The sequence below is a fragment of the Staurois parvus genome, unplaced genomic scaffold, assembly GCF_062004578.1.
Source record: "Staurois parvus isolate SC_StPar_1 unplaced genomic scaffold, SC_StPar_1.0 ptg001381l, whole genome shotgun sequence".
Lineage (NCBI taxonomy): Eukaryota > Metazoa > Chordata > Amphibia > Anura > Ranidae > Staurois > Staurois parvus.
Window position 1 is genome coordinate 991,523 of NW_028319177.1, and position 19,871 is coordinate 1,011,393.

The 19,871-nt window shown below is 47.9% G+C and overlaps 1 protein-coding gene across 1 annotated transcript; it reads right to left on the bottom strand.

The window, feature by feature from the left end:
• Window positions 1-1,649: 1,649 nt before the first annotated feature.
• Window positions 1,650-19,442, bottom strand: LOC149436318 (uncharacterized). The gene is made up of 2 exons (XM_089661773.1): window positions 18,231-19,442; window positions 1,650-3,073 (listed from the first exon to the last, which is right to left on the bottom strand). Exons 1-2 carry the CDS (start codon window positions 19,356-19,358, stop codon window positions 2,627-2,629), a joined length of 1,575 nt encoding a protein of 524 aa, XP_089517899.1. The 5' UTR covers window positions 19,359-19,442; the 3' UTR covers window positions 1,650-2,626.
• Window positions 19,443-19,871: the final 429 nt, after the last annotated feature.

The window sequence follows — 19,871 nt, forward strand, 5'->3', positions numbered from 1 at the left end:
TGGCGGACAGATGGTCGTACGTTTTCCTGCAAAATGTCTTGATAAACTCTGGAATTCATTTTCCCATCAATGACGACAAGCCGTCCAGGCCCTGAGGCAGCAAAGCAGCCCCAAACCATGATGCTTCCTCCGCCATGTTTCACAGTGGGGATGAGGTTTTGATGTTGGTGTGCTGTGCCTTTTTTTCTCCACACATAGTGTTGTGTGTTCTTCCCAAACAACTCAATCTTGGTTTCATCTGTCCACAGTATATTTTGCCAGTAGTGCTGCGGAACATCCAGGTGCTCTTTTGCAAACTTCAAACGTGCTGCAATATTCTTTTTGGACAGCAATGGCTTCCTCCGTGGTGTCCTCCCATGTACTCCATTCTTGTTTAATGTTTTCCTTATTGTAGATGTGTCAACAAAAATGTTAGCATGTGCCAGAGATTTCTGTAGGTCTTTAGCGGACACTCTGGGATTCTTCTTTACCTCATGCAGCATTCTGCGCTGTGCTCTTGCAGTCATTTTTACAGGACGACCACGCCTAGGGAGAGTAGCAACAGTGCTAAACTTTCTCCATTTGTAGACAGTCTGTCTTACCGTGGACACATGAACATCAAGGCTTTTGGAGATACTTTTGTAACCCTTTCCAGCTTCATGCAAGTCAACAATTCTTGATCGTAGGTCTTCTGATAGCTCTTTTCTGCGAGGCATGGTCCACATCAGACAGTGCTTCTTGAAACCAGTAAACCCAAAACAGGTGTGTGTTTTTTAAGGGCAGGACAGCTGTCAGCAACACATCCAATATCATCACACTGATTGGAGTCAAGGTTGGCTCACTCCTGGCTCCAATTAGCTCTGGGAGAAGTCATTAAGCTAGGGCTTCACATACTTTTTCCTCCCTGCACTGTGAATGTTTACATGTTATGTGCAATTAAACCATGGCAACATCTAATGTTTGTGTAGTATTATGTTCAGCAGACTGTGTTCTTCTATTGTTGTGACTTAGATGACATTCAGAGCACATTTTATGCCCAATTCATGCTAAACTCCATGTAATCCCAAGGGGTTCACATACTTTTTCTTGCAACTGTATATACTGTATACACACTACAGAGATAATATACAGCACATATATACTGTATACACACTACAGAGATAATACATAGCACATATATACTGTATACACACTGCGGAGATAATATACAGCACATATATACTGTATACACACTACAGAGATAATACATAGCACATATATACTGTATACACACTACAGAGATAATATACAGCACATATATACTGTATACACACTGCAGAGATAATATACATTACATATATACTGTATACACAATACAGAGATAGTATATAGCACATATATACCGTATACACAATACAGAGAGTATATAGCACATATATACTGTATACACAATACAGAGAGTATATAGCACATATATACTGTATACACACTACAGAGATAATACATAGCACATATATACTGTATACACACTGCAGAGATAATATACATTACATATATACTGTATACACAATACAGAGATAGTATATAGAACATATATACTGTATACACACTGCAGAGATAATATACATTACATATATACTGTATACACACTACAGAGATGATATATAGCACATATATACATATAACTCTCCAACCCTCCAAAATATTCAATGAGATCCCCTGACTTGAGGTTTTGGCCACCTTGAAGAGTAATCTGTAGTAAATCACAATGGATGGATTCTTTTTAGTAAGACCCCCCCCCCCCCTCCTAGACAGCAGGTTTATGAGTATAAATTATCATCAACTACAGTCCATGAGCTACGAGATACCAAAATACGGTCTTCCACCATCATAGTTGACCATCAGCCAGGCTACACTTTCTGGATATCTTTCATTTTTTCCTGAGCTTCCTAATTGTTTGTGGTTTGGTTGTTGATATGAATGTTGAAAGTTTTGATGTGGAGCCTCTGGCTCTGTTAGCAGCTGAGTTGTCAGCCCGGAAAACAACGTATTCCTGGAGTTGGCTGTCCAATGGCCAATTGAGAAAGCTTGTATGGCAGGCTGACAACACTGCTGCTAATTCCAAGGCAGTAACTTAGAATCATCCAAGGTGGATCACTTTTCAGAGGCATTTGACAGGTAGACCAGAGGTGATATGTTGCCTCCAGGACACCTGTTAACCCTTGACTGTAGCACCACGCCACCTTATGCATTACCTACAGTTGCAGAGGGGTTGTAGCACAGCCCTGTTCACTTGAATGGGTCGTACTTGGTGGTGGTACTGCCCACTGAATGTGACCTGTGGTACAATTTTTGCCACACCCTAGTTAACTGGCTGCTGGCTGGTTTGGGGGGGGGGGTAAAACTACAGTTGGCCTGTCTGTTTTTACCAAAGCCCATGTAGACAAGGACTTTGTGCTGTTGGCATTTTTTTTTCTTTTGGTGGAGGATGCGGGCAATGATCCCGCTACCTTTTCGCAGTTGTTAGTCTTTAACAGGAAGTGCTGTTACTGAGAAGATCTCCAGGTAGGAAACTTTGCTAAAGATTAAAAAAAAAGAACTTGCCTAAAAGTGTATACAATGAGGCATGATGTTCAATATAATGTAGCATTGTGGGGTTACATACACTTTAAACATTTGGCATGTCTATAGATAGTTGTCCTCTTGTGCCCCCTGTGCCTTCTGCTTCTCCTGTTCCTCCTGCTCCTCTGGCTCCTTCTGTTCCTCCGGCTCCTCCAGCTCCTCCTGCTGCTCCGGCTCCTCCTGTTCCTCCGGCTCCTCCTGTTTTTTTTGTGGGGTTTGGCGGATTAAGTCCTTCCTTCACCTTTTCTTTACAATCGTTTCTTATTTTCTCCAAATTCATCAAGGTGTCAGACCCTTCAACTTTTACTAATGGCCATTTTAGGTCTTTAAGTATGGACTTTACAAGCTCCTCCTGCTTCATTTTTGTTTGTTTTTCTATGACGTCATCAGTGACCCAAAGTAATATATCTTCATATCTCTTTGCATATCGCTTGGACTTTGGGAAGCACATACAAAAAAAAATTGTAATACAGATGAATGAAATGCCAACTATCTGTAAAAAAAAAAAGAACAAAGTAGCGACTTGAGTCTCATGCTAGACATGTGCACAGGCGAAATATTCATTTCATTTTTTATTCATTTTATTGGTTAATTGAAGAGTTTCGCTTCATCATATTCGTTATGTTCAATAGATTTGTTTTTGGGATTCGATTCATTTTTTTGTATGTTTGTTTTTCATCGGAAGGATTCAATAATTTCTCATCTGATCCAAATTCTTTGTGAAGAATAGCTGGGTATTAACCACCTCCCGTCCGGCCCATGTATATAAAAGGCTGGACTGTGGCAGTGCAGGGAAGGGTGGCCGTTTGTAAACGGCCTCCCCGCCCCCTGCTTGTGCACGCTCCGCAGCACCTCGATCCGGTGTCCTCCGGACACAGTGGAACACCGATCATTGGATGGGACCTCTGTACGAGGTCCCGATCATGTGATTACTGATTGGCCTATCAGTGATCACATGCAGATTAGTATGCAAGATGTCACTTGTGACATCATTGCTTACTACGTGTGAAATCTGTGAATGATCACAGATCACATGGTACAGGGCTATTCACAACAGCCTTGTACCATGTGACAAGCTGTGACCAATCCCAGCTCACACAGTAGTTCTCAATGGCTGCAAGAATGCAGCCACAGAGAAGGAGAAGTGATTGCTTTTACAGCCTCTATGGGGTGTAAAAGCAATCAGTGTAAAAAAAAACAAATCTTCATCACCCCCCAGAAGTAGTGGCATGGTGACACTGTACTACTAGGGTGACAGTATGTAAAAAAAAAAAACCTAAATAATAATTTAAAAAAATAAAAATGTAAAAAAAAATGTTTACAAATTCTAATTTTTGGTTATAAACTAAAAAATAACGGAATAAATTTTGCTGAAGTATTATTTATTTGCAAAATTTTATAAGAAAAACACTTTTTTTCAAAATTTTTGGACTTTTTCATTTACATAGCAAGAAAAATAAAAATCCCAGCGGTGAATAAATACCACCAAAATAAAGCTTTATCTGTCTCAAAAAAATGCTAAAAAATACACATGGGTACAGTGTTGCATGACCGCGCAATTGTCATTCAAAGTGTGATAGCGCTGAAAGCTGAAAATTGGCCTGGGGGGGAAGGGGGGAAAAGTGTCCAGATTGGAAGGGGGTGAAAGTGTCCGGACTGGAAGGGGGTGAAAGTGTCCAGACTGGAAGGGGGGGAAAGTGTCCGGACTGGAAGGGGGGAGAAGTGTCCGGACTGGAAGGGGGGGGGAAGTGTCCGGACTGGAAGGGGGGGAAGTGTCCGGACTGGAAGGGGGTGAAAGTGTCCGGACTGGAAGGGGGGGAAGTGTCCGGACTGGAAGGGGGGGAAAGTGTCCAGACTGGAAGGGGGGGGAAAGTGTCCGGACTGGAAGGGGGGGAGGTGTCCGGACTGGAAGGGGGTGAAAGTGTCCGGACTGGAAGGGGGTGAAAGTGTCCGGACTGGAAGTGGGGGAAATGTCCGGACTGGAATGGGGGGAAAGTGTCCAGACAGGAAGGGGGGGAAAGTGTCCGGACTGGAAGGGGGGGAGATGTCCGGACAGGAAGGGGGGGAAAGTGTCCGGACTGGAAGGGGGGGAGATGTCCGGACTGGAAGGGGAGGGAAAGTGTCCGGACTGGAAGGGGGTGAAAGCGTCCAGACTGGAAGGGGGGAAAGTGTCCGGACTGGAAGGGGGGAAAGTGTCCGGACCGGAAGGGGGGAAAGTGTCCGGACCGGAAGGGGGGAAAGTGTCCGGACCGGAAGGGGGGGAAAGTGTCCGGACCGGAAGGGGGGGAAAGTGTCCGGACCGGAAGGGGGGAAAGTGTCCGGACCGGAAGGGGGGGAAAGTGTCCGGACTGGAAGGGGGGAAAGTGTCCGGACCGGAAGGGGGGAAAGTGTCCGGACTGGAAGGGGGTGAAAGTGTCCGGACTGGAAGGGGGGGAAAGTGTCCGGACTGGAAGTGGTTAAGGAGAAGTCGGCTGTGGCATGGTTAACAATCATGTTAAAACAAAACAGCGTGAGAGTCCTCCCAGTCCATACCAGGGCCTTCGGGTCTGATATGGATTTTAAAGGGAACCCTACGGCAAAAAAAAACACTGTGGGGTCCACCCAAAATCCATACCAGACTCTTATCCAAGCATGCAGCCCGGAAGGCCAGAAAAGGGGGGAACAAGCAAATACCCCTTACTTCTGAACCATAACTGGCCACATGCTCTCAATATGGGGGGGTGTTTTGGGGGAGGGGAGCTCCCCCCAAAAGCTCCTTGTCCCTATGTTGATGGGTACAAAGGTCTCTTTCCCACAACCCTGGCTTGGTGGTTGTTGGGGTCTGTGGGCTTATCGGAATCTGGAGGATCCCCTTGTTCTGGAAGCCTCCAGATTCTGCCCCCCCCCCCCCATGTGACCAAGTGTACCCCTAAAATGTCACCAAAAATGTCAAAAAAGTGAATAAAAACACAGAGTTTTGGACTTTGTTAAAAAAAAACACCGACCTGCGCAAAAAAAAAAACACGTCGCCCAGTGAACACGACACATCCCGTCCAGGGACACATGCAAAATGACAGGTAAACATGGAGGCAAGGTTACCTAGTACAAGTGACACTCACCCAATGACGGGTATGCATGAGGGCACAGTCACATGGTGACATCACTGGGTGACCCCGCCTCCTGTCGTTTCGGCGTGCATCCCTGGATGGAACACATTGTGTTTGTCAGGCTGCTTTTTTTTTGTGTGGGTCGGACTTTTTTTCCTGTCAGTTTAGGTGGACGGCCATGTCTTGGTAGGTTGGCAGTTGTGCTGTACCCTTCCCATTTTTGGATGATGGATTGAACACAGTGCTCCGTGAGATGGTCAAAGCTTGGGAGATTTGTTTTATAACCTAACTCTGCTTTCAACTTCTCTACAACTTTATCCCTGACCTGTCTGGTGCGTTTCTTGGCCTTCAGGATGCTGTTTGTTCACTAATGTTCTCTAACAAACCTCTGAGGGCTTCACAGTACAGCTGGATTTACAGTCAGGTCCATAAATATTGGGACATGGACACAATTCTAACATTTTTGGCTCTATACACCACCACAATGGATTTGAAATGAAATGAACAAGATGTGCTTTAACTGCAGACTATCAGCTTTAATTTGAGGGTATTTACATCCAAATAAGGTGAACGGTGTAGGAATTACAACAGTTTGCATATGTGCCTCCCACTTGTTAAGGGACCAAAAGTAATGGGACAGAATAATAATCATAAATCAGACTTTCACTTTTTAATACTTGGTTACAAATCCTTTGCAGTCAATGACAGCCTGAAGTGTGGAACGCATAGACATCACCAGACGCTGGGTGTCATCCCTGGTGATGCTCTGCCAGGCCTCTACTGCAACTGTCTTCAGTTCCTGCTTGTTCTTGGGGCATTTTCCCTTCAGTTTTGTCTTCAGCAAGTGAAATGCTCAATCGGATTCAGGTCAGGTGATTGGCCATTGCAGAACATTCCACTTCTTTGGTGTCTTTTGCAGTCTGCTTTGGGTCATTGTCCATCTGCACTGTGAAGCGTCCAATGAGTTGTGAAGCATTTGGCTGAATATGAGCCGATAATATTCCCGAAACTCTTCACAATTCATCCGGCTGCTTCTGTCAGCAGTCACATCATCAATAAATACAAGAGAAGCAGTTCCATTGGCAGCCATACATGCCCACGCCATGACACTACCACCACCATGATCACTGATGAGGTGGTATGCTGAGGACCATGAGCAGTTCCTTCTCCATCCTCTTCTCTTCCCATCACTCTGGTACAAGTTGATGTCGGTCTCCTCTGTCCATAGGATGTTGTTCCAGAACTGTGAAGGCTTTTTTAGATGTCGTTTGGCAAACTCTAATCTGGCCTTCCTGTTTTTGAGGCTCACTAATGGTTTCCATCTTGTGGTGAACCCTCTGTATTCACTCTGGTGAAGTCTTCTCTTGATTGGTGACTTTGACACACATACACCTACCTCCTGGAGAGTGTTCTTGATCTGGCCAACTGTTGTGAAGGGTGTTTTCTTCACCAGGGAAAGAATTCTTCGCTCATCCACCACAGTTGTTTTCCGTGGTCTTCCGGGTCTTTTGGTGTTGCTGAGCTCACCGGTGCGTTCCTTCTTTTTAAGAATGTTCCAAACAGTTGTTTTGGCCACGCCTAATGTTTTTGCTATCTCTCTGATGGGTTTGTTTTTTTCAGCCTAATGATGGCTTCACTGATAGTGACAGCTCTTTGGGTCTCATCTTGAGAGTTGACAGCAACAGATTCCAAATGCAAATAGCACACTTGAAATGAACTCTGGACCTTTTATCTGCTCATTGTAATTGGGATAATGAGGGAATAACACACACCTGGCCATGGAACAGCTGAGAAGCCAATTGTCCCATTACTTTTGGTCCCTTAACAAGTGGGAGGCACATATGCAAACTGTTGTAATTCCTACACCGTTCACCTGATTTGGATGTAAATACCCTCAAATTAAAGCTGACAGTCTGCAGTTAAAGCACATCTTGTTCGTTTCATTTCAAATCCATTGTGGTGGTGTATAGAGCCAAAAATGTTAGAATTGTGTCCATGTCCCAATATTTATGGACCTGACTGTATACTGAGATCACATGACACACAGAGGGACTCTATTTGACATCTGAAGGCAATTGGTTCCACTAGATTTTAGTTGGGGGTACCGGAGTAAAGGGGGCTGAATAAAAAATGCACACCACACTTTTCAGATATTTATTTTCCTTCCACTTCACAACGATGTGCCACTTTGTGTTGGTCCATCACATAAAATCCCAATAAAACACATTGACGTTTTTGGTTGTAACATGAAAAATTGTGGAAAGTTTCAAGGAGTGTGAATATTTTTTGAGGCACTGTATGGTCTGTTCTTTTTTAAGCTGTGGCCGGTGTAAACTGTAACACCCCCCTATTATTCAAACTGCAGGATGTCAAAAGACACATGGTGGCAGTGTCCTGCAACTTAGTGACACACTCTGGTGAAAATCTTTATGGACTTTGTAGGCTGACCGCAGGACTTTGCTGTGAGACAGTGAACTAAAAGACTACATTTCCCAGAGGAGCTGGCGAGTTGGTGGGGGGCAGATATATACAGGAGCTGGAGGAGCTGGAAGGTGGGTTTGAGGAAGAGGCTGTGCAAAATGCCGGAGGGCCGGACCAGACCAGACCACAGAATGAGAGAGTAGGGGAAAGGGGAGAAATTGCTGACCGCTGTCATCGCCGACGAGTCTGATGGACCACCCTGTTGGCTGGTGACCTGGAGTGCTGCTGCCAGGAGTGATCTCTGAGGAAGGATGTGCAGAACCGCTGGCTGCCCCCAACTACAGAAAGATTATCAGTCACCTGGTGGATGCCACAGATCAGCTGGAGGAACTGGAAGGTGGGTTTGAGGAAGAGGCTGTGCGGAATGCCGGGGGATCGGACCAGACCAGACCGTAGAGTGAGAGAGTAGGGGAAAGGGGAGAAATTGCTGACTGCTGTCATCGCCGATGAGTCTGCTAGACCACCCTGTTGGCTGGCGATCTGCAGTGCTGCTGCCAGGAGTGATCTCTGAGGAAGGAAGCGCAGATCCGCTGGCCACCCCCAACTACAGAAAGACCGTCAGTCACCTGGTGGATGCCACAGATCGGCTGGAGGAGCTGGAAGGTGGGATGAGAGGCAGAGCCTTCCAGAATGCCAGAGGACCGGACCAGACCGTAGAGTGAGAGAGTGTGGGAAAGGGGAGAAATTGCTGACCGCTGTCATCGCCGATGAGTCTGGTGGGCCACCCTGTTGGCTGCTGATATGAAGTACTGCTGCCAGGAGTGATCTCTGGAAAAGGAAGCGCAGAACCGCTGGCGAACCCCAACTACAGAAAGACCATCAGAACCACTGGCCATCCCCACCTACAGAAAGACAGTCAATCACCTGGTGGATGCCACAGATCGGCTGGAGGAGCTGGAAGATTGGTGTGAAGAAGAGGCTTTTTGGAATGCCAGAGGACCGGACCAGATCACAGAGTGAGAGAGTGGGGGAAGGGGCAGAATTTGCTGACCGCTATCATCGCCGACGAGTCTGGGGGACCACCCTGTTGGCTGGCAATCCGGAGTGCTGCTGCCAGGAGTGATCTCTGAGGAAAGAAGCGCAGAGCCACTGGCTGCCCCCAACTACAGAAAGACAATCAGTCACCTGGTGGACACCACAGATCGGCTTAGGGAGCTGGAAGGTGGGTTTGAGGAAGAGGTTGTGTGGAACACCGGAGGACCGGACAAGACCAGACCACTGTCAGGACAGGAACGCTGGAATGGGCAGGCAGGCCTATTAACAATGTAACGCACTGGCTGATGACAACCACCACCCACAGACCGAAGTCCCTCAGGGCGCGGAGTCTAAGTCCCAGGCTGCCCTTCACCAGGGCCCCTGACGGTGGGGATGGACTTGACGCAGCCAGGAACCAGGTCGCGGCCCCTGAGACACCCCAGTTGCGGTAATGGCCGCCGCCAATGGCGTGTAGCTGGTGGAAAGGACAATAGAGTAGTCAGGCAGGCCGGGTCGACAACAATGGGACAAAACGGTACAGGACAGCAGACGAGAATCACAGGTCACGGGCCGGGTTCAGCAACGGAGGGTCAGATCAAAGGAGAACACAAAGAATGGTCAAGTCACAAGCCGAGTCAGATTCCAGGAGAGTCACGAGAGTCAGAACAGAGCTGTAGCAACACAAAGACACAAGACACAAGTGCAAAGGGCATGTGCTGACCACAGGCTATATGTAATCAGCCACACCCCTCTGGGGGATGGACCTCAGAGACCTGAAGGCATAAAAGATTCCCACCATGCTCTGCAGCAATCCAAGATGGATGCCAGCACATGGAGTAACATAACCTCTGGGAAAAGGTAGGACCTTGACAACCACAGAGTGAGAGAGTGGGGGAAAGGGGAGAAATTGCTGACCGCTGTCATCGCCGACTAGTCTGATGGACCACCCTGTTGACTGACGATCTGGAGTGCTGCTGCCTGGAGTGATCTCTGAGGAAGGAAGTGCAGAACCGGTGACTGCCCCCAACTACAGAAAGACCGTCAGTCACCTTTTGGACACCACAGATCAACTGGAGGAGCTGGAAGGAGGGTTTAAGGAAAAGGCCGTGCAGAATGCCAGAGGACCAGACCACAGAGTGAGAGAGTGTCGGAAAGGGGAGAAATTGCTGACCGCTGTCATCGCTGATGAGTCTGGCGGGCCACCCTGTTGGCTGGCAATCTGGAGTGCTGCTGCCAGGAGTGATCTCTGAGGAATGAAGCGCAGAACCTCTGGCCGCCCTAACTACAGAAAGACCGTCAGTCACCTGGTGGATGCCACAGATCGGCTGGAGGAGCTGGAAGGTGGGTGTGAGACAGAGGCTTTCAGAATGCCAGAGGACCGGACCAGACCGTAAAGTGAGAGAGTGTGGGAAAGGTGACCGCTGTCATCGCCAATGAGTCTGGTAAACCATCCCGTTGGCTGCCGATCCGGAGTGCTGCTGCCAGGAGTGATCTCTGAGAAAGGGAGTGCAGAACCGCTGGCCGCCCCCAACTACAGACGCCACAGATCGGGTGACAGAGTCCCAAATCTCAAGCCAATTAAAATGTTAATAAACCCTGGACCCTGCATTCACTATATCTGGTCTGCTGTGGACATCAAGGAGGAAGAGCACGTCTGCAGATTTCCCCTTCCCCCACTCTCCCTTGCATATCTTTGTCCTTTCAATAAACCTTCGGGCCTATGAATTGAACTGTTTATTGGCAACATTTGAAATGGTTTTCTTATACATAGTTAGTCTGACTGAAAAAAAAGATGAAAGTCCATCCAGTTCAACCATTAAAAAAAAATAATAATCCTTTACCCACAGTTGATCCAGAGGAAGGCAAAAATACCCAGCAAAGCACGGTCCAATCTGCTCCTGCAGGGGAAAAAAATTCCTTCCTGATCCCCCGAGAGGCAATCGGATATTCCCTGGATCACCTTCCCCTATAAATGTTATATCCAGTTATATTCTGTGTATCCAAGAAAGAATCCAGGACTTTCCTACAGCAATCCACTGAGCTGGCCACAACCAACTCTTGAGGGAGTCTATTCCACATTCTCACAGCTCTTACTGTGAAGAAACCTTTCCGTGTTTGGAGATTACATTTCTTTTCCTCCAGACGTAAAGAGCGCCCCCTTGTCCTCTGTGATGACCTCAGGGGGAATGACTGTACACCGAGTTCACTATATGAACCACTGATGTATTTATACACGGAGATCATATCCCCCCCCTTATGTATTATACATGGAGATCATATTCCCCCCTTATGTATTATACATGGAGATCATATCCCCCCTTATGTATTATACATGGAGATCATATCCCCCTTATGTATTATACATGGAGATCATATCCCCCCCTTATGTATTATACATGGAGATCATATCCCCCCTTATGTATTATACATGGAGATCATATCCCCCCTTATGTATTATACATGGAGATCATATCCCCCCCTTATGTATTGTACATGGAGATCATATCCCCCTTATGTATTATACATGGAGAACATATCCCCCCTTATGTATTATACATTGTGATCATATCCCCCCTTATGTATTATACATGGAGATCATATCCCCCCTTATGTATTATACATGGAGATCATATCCCCCCTTATGTATTATACATGGAGATCATATCCCCCCCTTATGTATTATACATGGAGATCATATCCCCCCTTATGTATTATACATGGAGATCATATCCCCCTTATGTATTATACATGGAGATCATATCCCCCCTTATGTATTATACATGGAGATCATATCCCCCCTTATGTATTATACATGGAGATCATATCCCCCCTTATGTATTATACATGGAGATAATATCCCCCCTTATGTATTATACATGGAGATCATATCCCCCTTATGTATTATACATGGAGATCATATCCCCCTTATGTATTATACATGGAGATCATATCCCCCTTATGTATTATACATGGAGATCATATCCCCCTTATGTATTATACATGGAGATCATATCCCCCCTTATGTATTATACATGGTGATCATATCCCCCCTTATGTATTATACAGGGAGATCATATCCCCCTTATGTATTATACATGGAGATCATATCCCCCCTTATGTATTATACATGGTGATCATATCCCCCCTTATGTATTATACATGGAGATCATATCCCCCCTTATGTATTATACATGGAGATCATATCCCCCCTTATGTATTATACATGGAGATCATATCCCCCTTATGTATTATACATGGTGATCATATCCCCCTTATGTATTATCAGGGCTTTTTTTCTCAGAGGAAAGGTGGTGGAACTCCCCCACCCAAACCTGGCCACGCCCCCATCAAACCCTAGGACCACCCCTTTAGAGAACAGGAATGCAAGTAAAATTTGGGAGGGGCTTCCGATGACATCATTTCCCGTACATACCATATAAGGGAAATGATGTCATCGGACCCCCGGCTGCCTCTTGCATGATCTGCATGAAACACATGCATAGATATAAAATGACTAATGTACTGACACCAGAAACACACGCATAGATATAAAATCAGTACCGTACTGACACCAGAAACACATGCATAGATATAAAATGACTAATGTACTGACACCAGAAACACATGCATAGATATAAAATCAGTACCGTACTGACACCAGAAACACACGCATAGATATAAAATCAGTACCGTACTGACACCAGAAACACATGCATAGATATAAAATCAGTACCGTACTGACACCAGAAACACACGCATAGATATAAAATCAGTACCGTACTGACACCAGGAACACATGCATAGATATAAAATCATGGCAGGCCGTTTGTAAACGTCCAGCATAGATATAAAATCAGTCTAGCATGCATGTGTACCCTGTCTGGTAGATGTGCCTGCTCCTACAGGCTCCCCTAGGGTTGCCACCTTTTCCTCCAAAAAATACCGTCCATCACTGAATTTATCTTTCCTGTTCCTCATGCACAGGAGGGGCGCTCTCGATCGGCGCCGCTGAGCGCTGAGCAATTGCGTTCTGAAATAGTTTAGGTGGGCTCAGGTGGGTGAGGATAGTTTAGGTGGGCTCAGATAGTTTAGGTGGGCACAGGTGGTTGGGATAGTTTAGGTGGGCACAGGCTGGGGAGAGAGTAAAAATTTAGAGCAATACATGATACTGCAGTCAGTGACAGGGAGCCGAGCGCAGCTTACCTACTCCAAGCTGTACGGCCCCTGCGTCCACGCTGTCACTGCCGTTGATGTCGCCGCGCCGCCCCCGATGTTTACACGCCGGCGGGGGGGGGCGGTGAAGCGTGCATAGTGTCCTCGCCCATCGTCCGCGCCCCCGATGTTTACACGCTGGCGGTAGAGGGGGGGGGGGTGAAGCGTGCATGTCCCCGCTCACCGGCTGTGAGCAGCGGCAGTGACAGGTGCCGGGCACGCGCAAGCATGACATAAACAAGCCGCGTCCGGCACCTGTCACTTTCGCTGCTCTGCATAGCTTGTCAGCTCTGCAGAGGCAGTCGGTGAGCGGGGACAAGAAGAAAAAGGTGGCGGAACGCAGTACCGCCGCGTTCCGGCAGAAAGAAAGCCCTGTGTATTATACATGGAGATCATATCCCCCCTTATGTATTATACATGGAGATCATATCCCCCCTTATGTATTATACATGGAGACCATATCCCCCTTATGTATTATACATGGAGATCATATCCCCCTCTTATGTATTATACATGGTGATCATATCTCCCCCCCTTATGTATTATACATGGAGATCATATCCCCCCTTAATCTCCTCTTCTCAGTAGAGAATACATTCAGTTCCTCTAATCTTTCCTCATAGCTGATCTCCTCCATGCCTCGTATCAGTTTGGTTGCCCTTCTCTGTACTTTCTACACGCAGAACATGGAAATTGAGTTGTGATTACTGGGGGAGTAAAGATGACCACTATATCAGTCAAGCTCTATTTGGGTAAAAAAAAAAATATATATATATATATAAATTTCCTATGATCACAGTGTAGTTGCATGTACGTGCAATTGATAGATAAAGTAGTGCAGTGCTAAATAGCAAAAAATGGTCCCGGTCATGAAGGGGGGAGAGGAAATCTTCTGGAACTGGATATGATAACCACATCCAAAGTCGCCTCAAAGTCACACAACATAATGGCACAGAAAATAGCATCAAAAGTGCACCGAAGATTAGAGACTTTGCAACGTTGTCTTTTTTATTTGTAACACATTTTAGATAAAGTGACCAGTGGAGTTTTTATATTCCTTTGCATCACAACTTTATCAGCTTCACACTCTCCCTGCCTCCTACCTCCCTGCCTCCTACCTCCCATGCCTCCTACCTCCCATGCCTCCTACCTCCCATGCCTCCTACCTCCCCTGCCTCCTACCTCCCCTGCCTCCTACCTCCCATGCCTCCTACCTCCCCTGCCTCCTACCTCCCATGCCTCCTACCTCCCATGCCTCCTACCTCCCATGTCTCCTACCTCCCATGCCTCCTACCAGCAAACCGTTACCTCAGCCCTGACCTTCTCCACTCCGCTACTGAGCGCCTCTATGATGAAATTGCACCCTTGTCCTGCCCGGAGCTGGCCATAACTGCCTACAACAACTATCTATCATCCTCCCCGGACGCTGTTGCTCCTCTCTCTACACGCAGAACCCGGCCTCGCCTGTCACAACTCTGGCAAACAGATGACACCAGAAGCCTCAAGAGACGCAGCCGCACTCTTGGCGTAAAACTAAATCCCTGAAAGACTTTACCTTCTACAAATCCGCTCTTCTCAAATACAACTCCAGCCTCCACGCTGCTAAGCAAACCTACTACAACACTCTCATCAAGACCATCTCATCCAATCCTCGTCAACTCTTCTCTATCCTTAATTCCTTACTCCACCCCCACTGCCTCCACCCACCAACTTACTTACTGCACAGGAGATTGCCAGTCACTTCAAGAAGAAGATCGACACAATTCGTGATGAGATCTCCAGTGTCAAGCTTCCTCCTCCAACCAACATACCAGGCCCAACACCAAACTCTACACTTCTCTCCTCGACCCGGTTACCACTGAGGAAGTTTCCGAACTCCTTTCCAAGTCCCACTTCACCACCTGTCCCCTGGATCCTGTCTCCTCATGACTGTTGCAGCCTCCTTCCATCTCTATCCTAAACTCTCTAACCCACATCTTCAACCTCTCACTCTGCATGGGCACCTTTCCCTCCCCACTAAAACATGCACTGCTTACCCCCATCCTCAAAAAACCCTCGCTGGACCCCACCTGTTTGAATAACTTAAGACTCATCTCCCTGATCCCGTTTGCCTCCAAGCTTCTCGAGCGCCTTGTTCACAACCGTATGAACTGCTACCACACCGACAACAACCTTCTTGATACCCGACAGTCTGGCTTCCGCCCACAACATTCCACAGAAACTGCCCGACTAAAACTCACTAATGACCTACTAACTGCTAAAACCAACGGCCATTACTCCATACTCATCCCAACCAATGACCATTACTCCATACTCATCCCAACCAACAGCCATTACTCCATACTCATCCCAACCAATGACCATTACTCCATACTCATCCCAACCAATGGCCATTACTCCATACTCATCCCAACCAACAGCCATTACTCCATACTCATCCCAACCAACAGCCATTACTCCATACTCATCCCAACCAACGGCCATTACTCCATACTCATCCCAACCAATGACCATTACTCCATACTCATCCCAACCAATGGCCATTACTCCATACTCATCCCAACCAACAGCCATTACTCCATACTCATCCCAACCAACAGCCATTACTCCATACTCATCCCAACCAACGGCCATTACTCCATACTCATCCCAACCAACAGCCATTACTCCATACTCATCCCAACCAACAGCCATTACTCCATACTCATCCCAACCAACAGCCATTACTTCATACTCATCCCAACCAATGGCCATTACTCCATACTCATCCCAACCAACGGCCATTACTCCATACTCATACTCCTTGACCTTTCTGCTGCCTTTGACACAGTCAACCACCCGCTCCTCCTCAGTAAACTCCACTCCATCGGCCTCCATGACTCTGTTCTCTCCTGGTTCTCCTCTTACCTTTCTCAGTGCACTTTCAGTGTCATATACAACCCCTCCTCCTCCACTCCGCTTCCTCTTTCTGTTGGGGTACCCCAAGGTTCTGTCCTTGGACCCCTCCTTTTCTCTCTCTATACCTCCTCCCTGGGCCAACTGATAACCTCCCATGGCTTCCAATACCACCTCTATGCTGATGACACCCAGATCTATCTCTCCACTCCCCAGCTCACCCCCTCAATCTCCTCACGTATCATAAATCTACTAAGCGACATATCAGCATGGATGTCACACCACTCCCGGAAACTCAATCTTTTCAAAACCTCCCCCTCGATCCCCCAATCACGGCTTTACCATTAAGATCAACAGCACAACCATTGGTCCTTCTCCTCATGCCAGGGTGCTAGGCGTAGTCCTAGACTCTGACCTCTCCTTTGGGCCCCACATCCAATCATTGGCTAAATCCTGCCTCCTCAACCTCCAGAACATTTCCAATATCTGCCCCTTCCTGACCAATGACACCACAAAACAACTTCTCCATGCCTTGGTTTTATCCTGTCTTGACTACTGCAACTCCCTCCTCACTGGTCCACCGTTACACAGGCTATCCCCCTTCAGTCTATTATGAATGCTGCTGATAAACTCATACACCTTGCAAACTGATCAGCGACTGCTGCCCCTCTCTGCCAATCCCTTCACTGGCCTCCACTCAGTGTCCTCCACCCCTCTCTGCCAATCCCTTCACTGGCCTCCACTCAGTGTCCTCCACCCCTCTCTGCCAATCCCTCCACTGGCCTCCACTCAGTGTTCTCCACCCCTCTCCACCAATCCCTTCACTGACCTCCGCTCAGTGTCCTCCACCCCTCTCTGCCAATCCCTCCACTGGCCTCCACTCAGTGTTCTCCACCCCTCTCCGCCAATCCCTTCACTGACCTCCGCTCAGTGTCCTCCACCCCTCTCCGCCAATCCCTTCACTGGCCTCCGTTCAGTGTCCTCCACCCCTCTCCGTCAATCCCTCCACTGACCTCCACTCAGTGTCCTCCACCCCTCTCCACCAATCCCTTCACTGGCCTCCGGTCAGTGTCCTCCACCCCTCTCTGTCAATCCCTCCACTGACCTCCACTCAGTGTCCTCCACCCCTCTCCGCCAATCCCTCCACTGGCCTCCACTCAGTATCCTCCACCCCTCTCTGCCAATCCCTCCACTGGCCTCCATTCAGTATCCTCCACCCCTCTCTGCCAATCCCTCCACTGGCCTCCATTCAGTATCCTCCACCCCTCTCTGCCAATCCCTCCACTGGCCTCCATTCAGTATCCTCCACCCCTCTCTGCCAATCCCTCCACTGGCCTCCATTCAGTATCCTCCACCCCTCTCTGCCAATCCCTCCACTGGCCTCCATTCAGTATCCTCCACCCCTCTCTGCCAATCCCTCCACTGGCTTCCATTAACCCAACGTATAAAATTCAAAATACTAACCACAGCTTACAAAGCCATCCACAACACTGCCCCTAGCTACATCACCGACCTCAATCACAGATATCGCCAAAAAGCGCCCACTCCGCTCCTCCCAAGATATCTAACTCTCTAGCTCCCTCATCACCTCCTCCCACGCTCGCCTCCAGGACTTCTCCAGAGCCTCCCCATCCTCTGGAACTCCCTACCACAGCATATCCGGTCAGCCCCCACCCTGTCTGCTTTTAGGAGATCTTTGAAAACTCACTTCTTCAGGGAAGCCCACCCCACCTCCACCTAAGAACTGTACTTGGATCACCTCCACCAGATCATCCCCCGCAGCTATCACCTTTTGTATCACCTCCCCCTTCCTTTAGATTGTAAACTCCATGAGCCGGGCCCTCCTATTCCTTCTGTACTGAAATGTATTGTAATTGTACCGCCCCCCTTATATTGTAAAGCGCTGCGCATACTGTTGGCACCATAAATCCTGTAAAATAATAATAATCGTATTGTATAAGAAAAAAAAAAGTAGAAAGAGGAAAGAGGAAGACATTTTACCTGACATTTCTGTACGACGTTAGAATAGTATGGCTCTGAACAGGCCGGTAGAGGCTTTGTACAGTTGTTGGTTGCAGATGTCGAATTCACCAGACAATTCACGTATCTTCCATCTGTTATTACAAGTATGATCCAAAAGATGACAGCTTTATAGTCATTTAAAAAAGCCTTACAAGTGTCCCACCCACTCGGAGATCTATTGCCTCGCCCATCCAAAGTGACACTAGTGTCCGACGGACTCTGAGGGCTTCGTTGGCTTTCCATAGCTCTGTCCACCTTCACGGCCACAATTTCTTGCCCATCTTCTCCATTGACTGTGTCCGACACACCCTTCGAGCTTTGTTGGGTTTTTATATCTCCTGCAGCAATGACAGCCAGGCTTTCTTGCCCATCTTCTCCATTGACTGTGTCCGACACACCCTTCGAGCTTTGTTTGGTTTTTATATCTCCTGCAGCAATGACAGCCAGGCTTTCTTGCCCAACTTCTCCATTGACTGTGTCCAACACACCCTTCGACCTTTTTTGGGTTTTTATATCTCCTGCAGCAATGACAGCCAGGCTTTCTTGCCCATCTTCTCCATTGACTGTGTCCAACACACCGTTCGAGCTTTGTTGGGTTTTTATATCTCCTGCAGCAATGACAGCCAGGTTTTCTTGCCCATCTTCTCCATTGGCTGTGTCCGACACACCCTTCGAGCTTTGTTGGGTTTTTATATCTCCTGCAGCAATGACAGCCAGGCTTTCTTGCCCATCTTCTCCAATGACTTTCTCAGAAGTTACACTAGTGTCCAACCTACTCTGAGAGCGTTGCTGGGTGCGCACAACATTCAAAGGTACGTTTTCTTGCCCATCTCCTCCATGGACCGTATTGCATTCTGCTGGACTTGGATTGGCTGCTGTCTCCTTACAGCAGCTCTCCGAGGAGCTAAAATAAAATGACACGATTGTCACAATTACTAATGGTACGAAGAGAAATACCAAACTGTAAACAATAGCCAGTACTTGACTATTCTCGGGGCACACGAACTCCGAGTCCATGATTTTTTCCAAAAACAAAAGGACCAGAGCGAGGGCGGAGGTTTCCAAGACGTTAAAATGTTTGTTGATGAAGATGGATAGGTTCAGCATTTTGCCTGTTTTCAGGAAATGTATTGCGAGCGTTGGGTCAGGCTGCACACCAGAGGGGCGCGTTGGGTCAGGCTGCACACCAGAGGAGAGCGTTGGGTCAGGCTGCACACCAGAGGAGCGCGTTGGGTCAGGCTGCACACCAGAGGAGAGCGTTGGGTCAGGCTGCACACCAGAGGAGAGCGTTGGGTCAGGCTGCACACCAGAGGAGCGCGTTGGGTCAGGCTGCACACCGGAGGAGCGCGTTGGGTCCGGCTGCACACCAGAGGAGAGCGTTGGGTCAGGCTGCACACCGGAGGAGAGCGTTGGGTCAGGCTGCACACCAGAGGAGAGCGTTGGGTCAGGCTGCACACCGGAGGAGAGCGTTGGGTCAGGCTGCACACCAGAGGAGAGCGTTGGGTCAGGCTGCACACCAGAGGAGCGCGTTGGGTCAGGCTGCACACCAGAGGAGCGCGTTGGGTCAGGCTGCACACCAGAGGAGCGCGTTGGGTCAGGCTGCACACCAGACGAGAGCGT

Excerpts from the sequence above, each read along its gene's own strand:
- LOC149436318 (XM_089661773.1), bottom strand. The coding sequence starts at position 19,358 with ATGCTGAACCTATCCATCTTCATCAACAAACATTTTAACGTCTTGGAA. Across the intron at positions 3,074-18,230 it reads ACGTCGTACAGAAATGTCAG|ATAGTTGGCATTTCATTCAT; the intron begins GTAAAATGTCTT and ends TTTTTTTTACAG.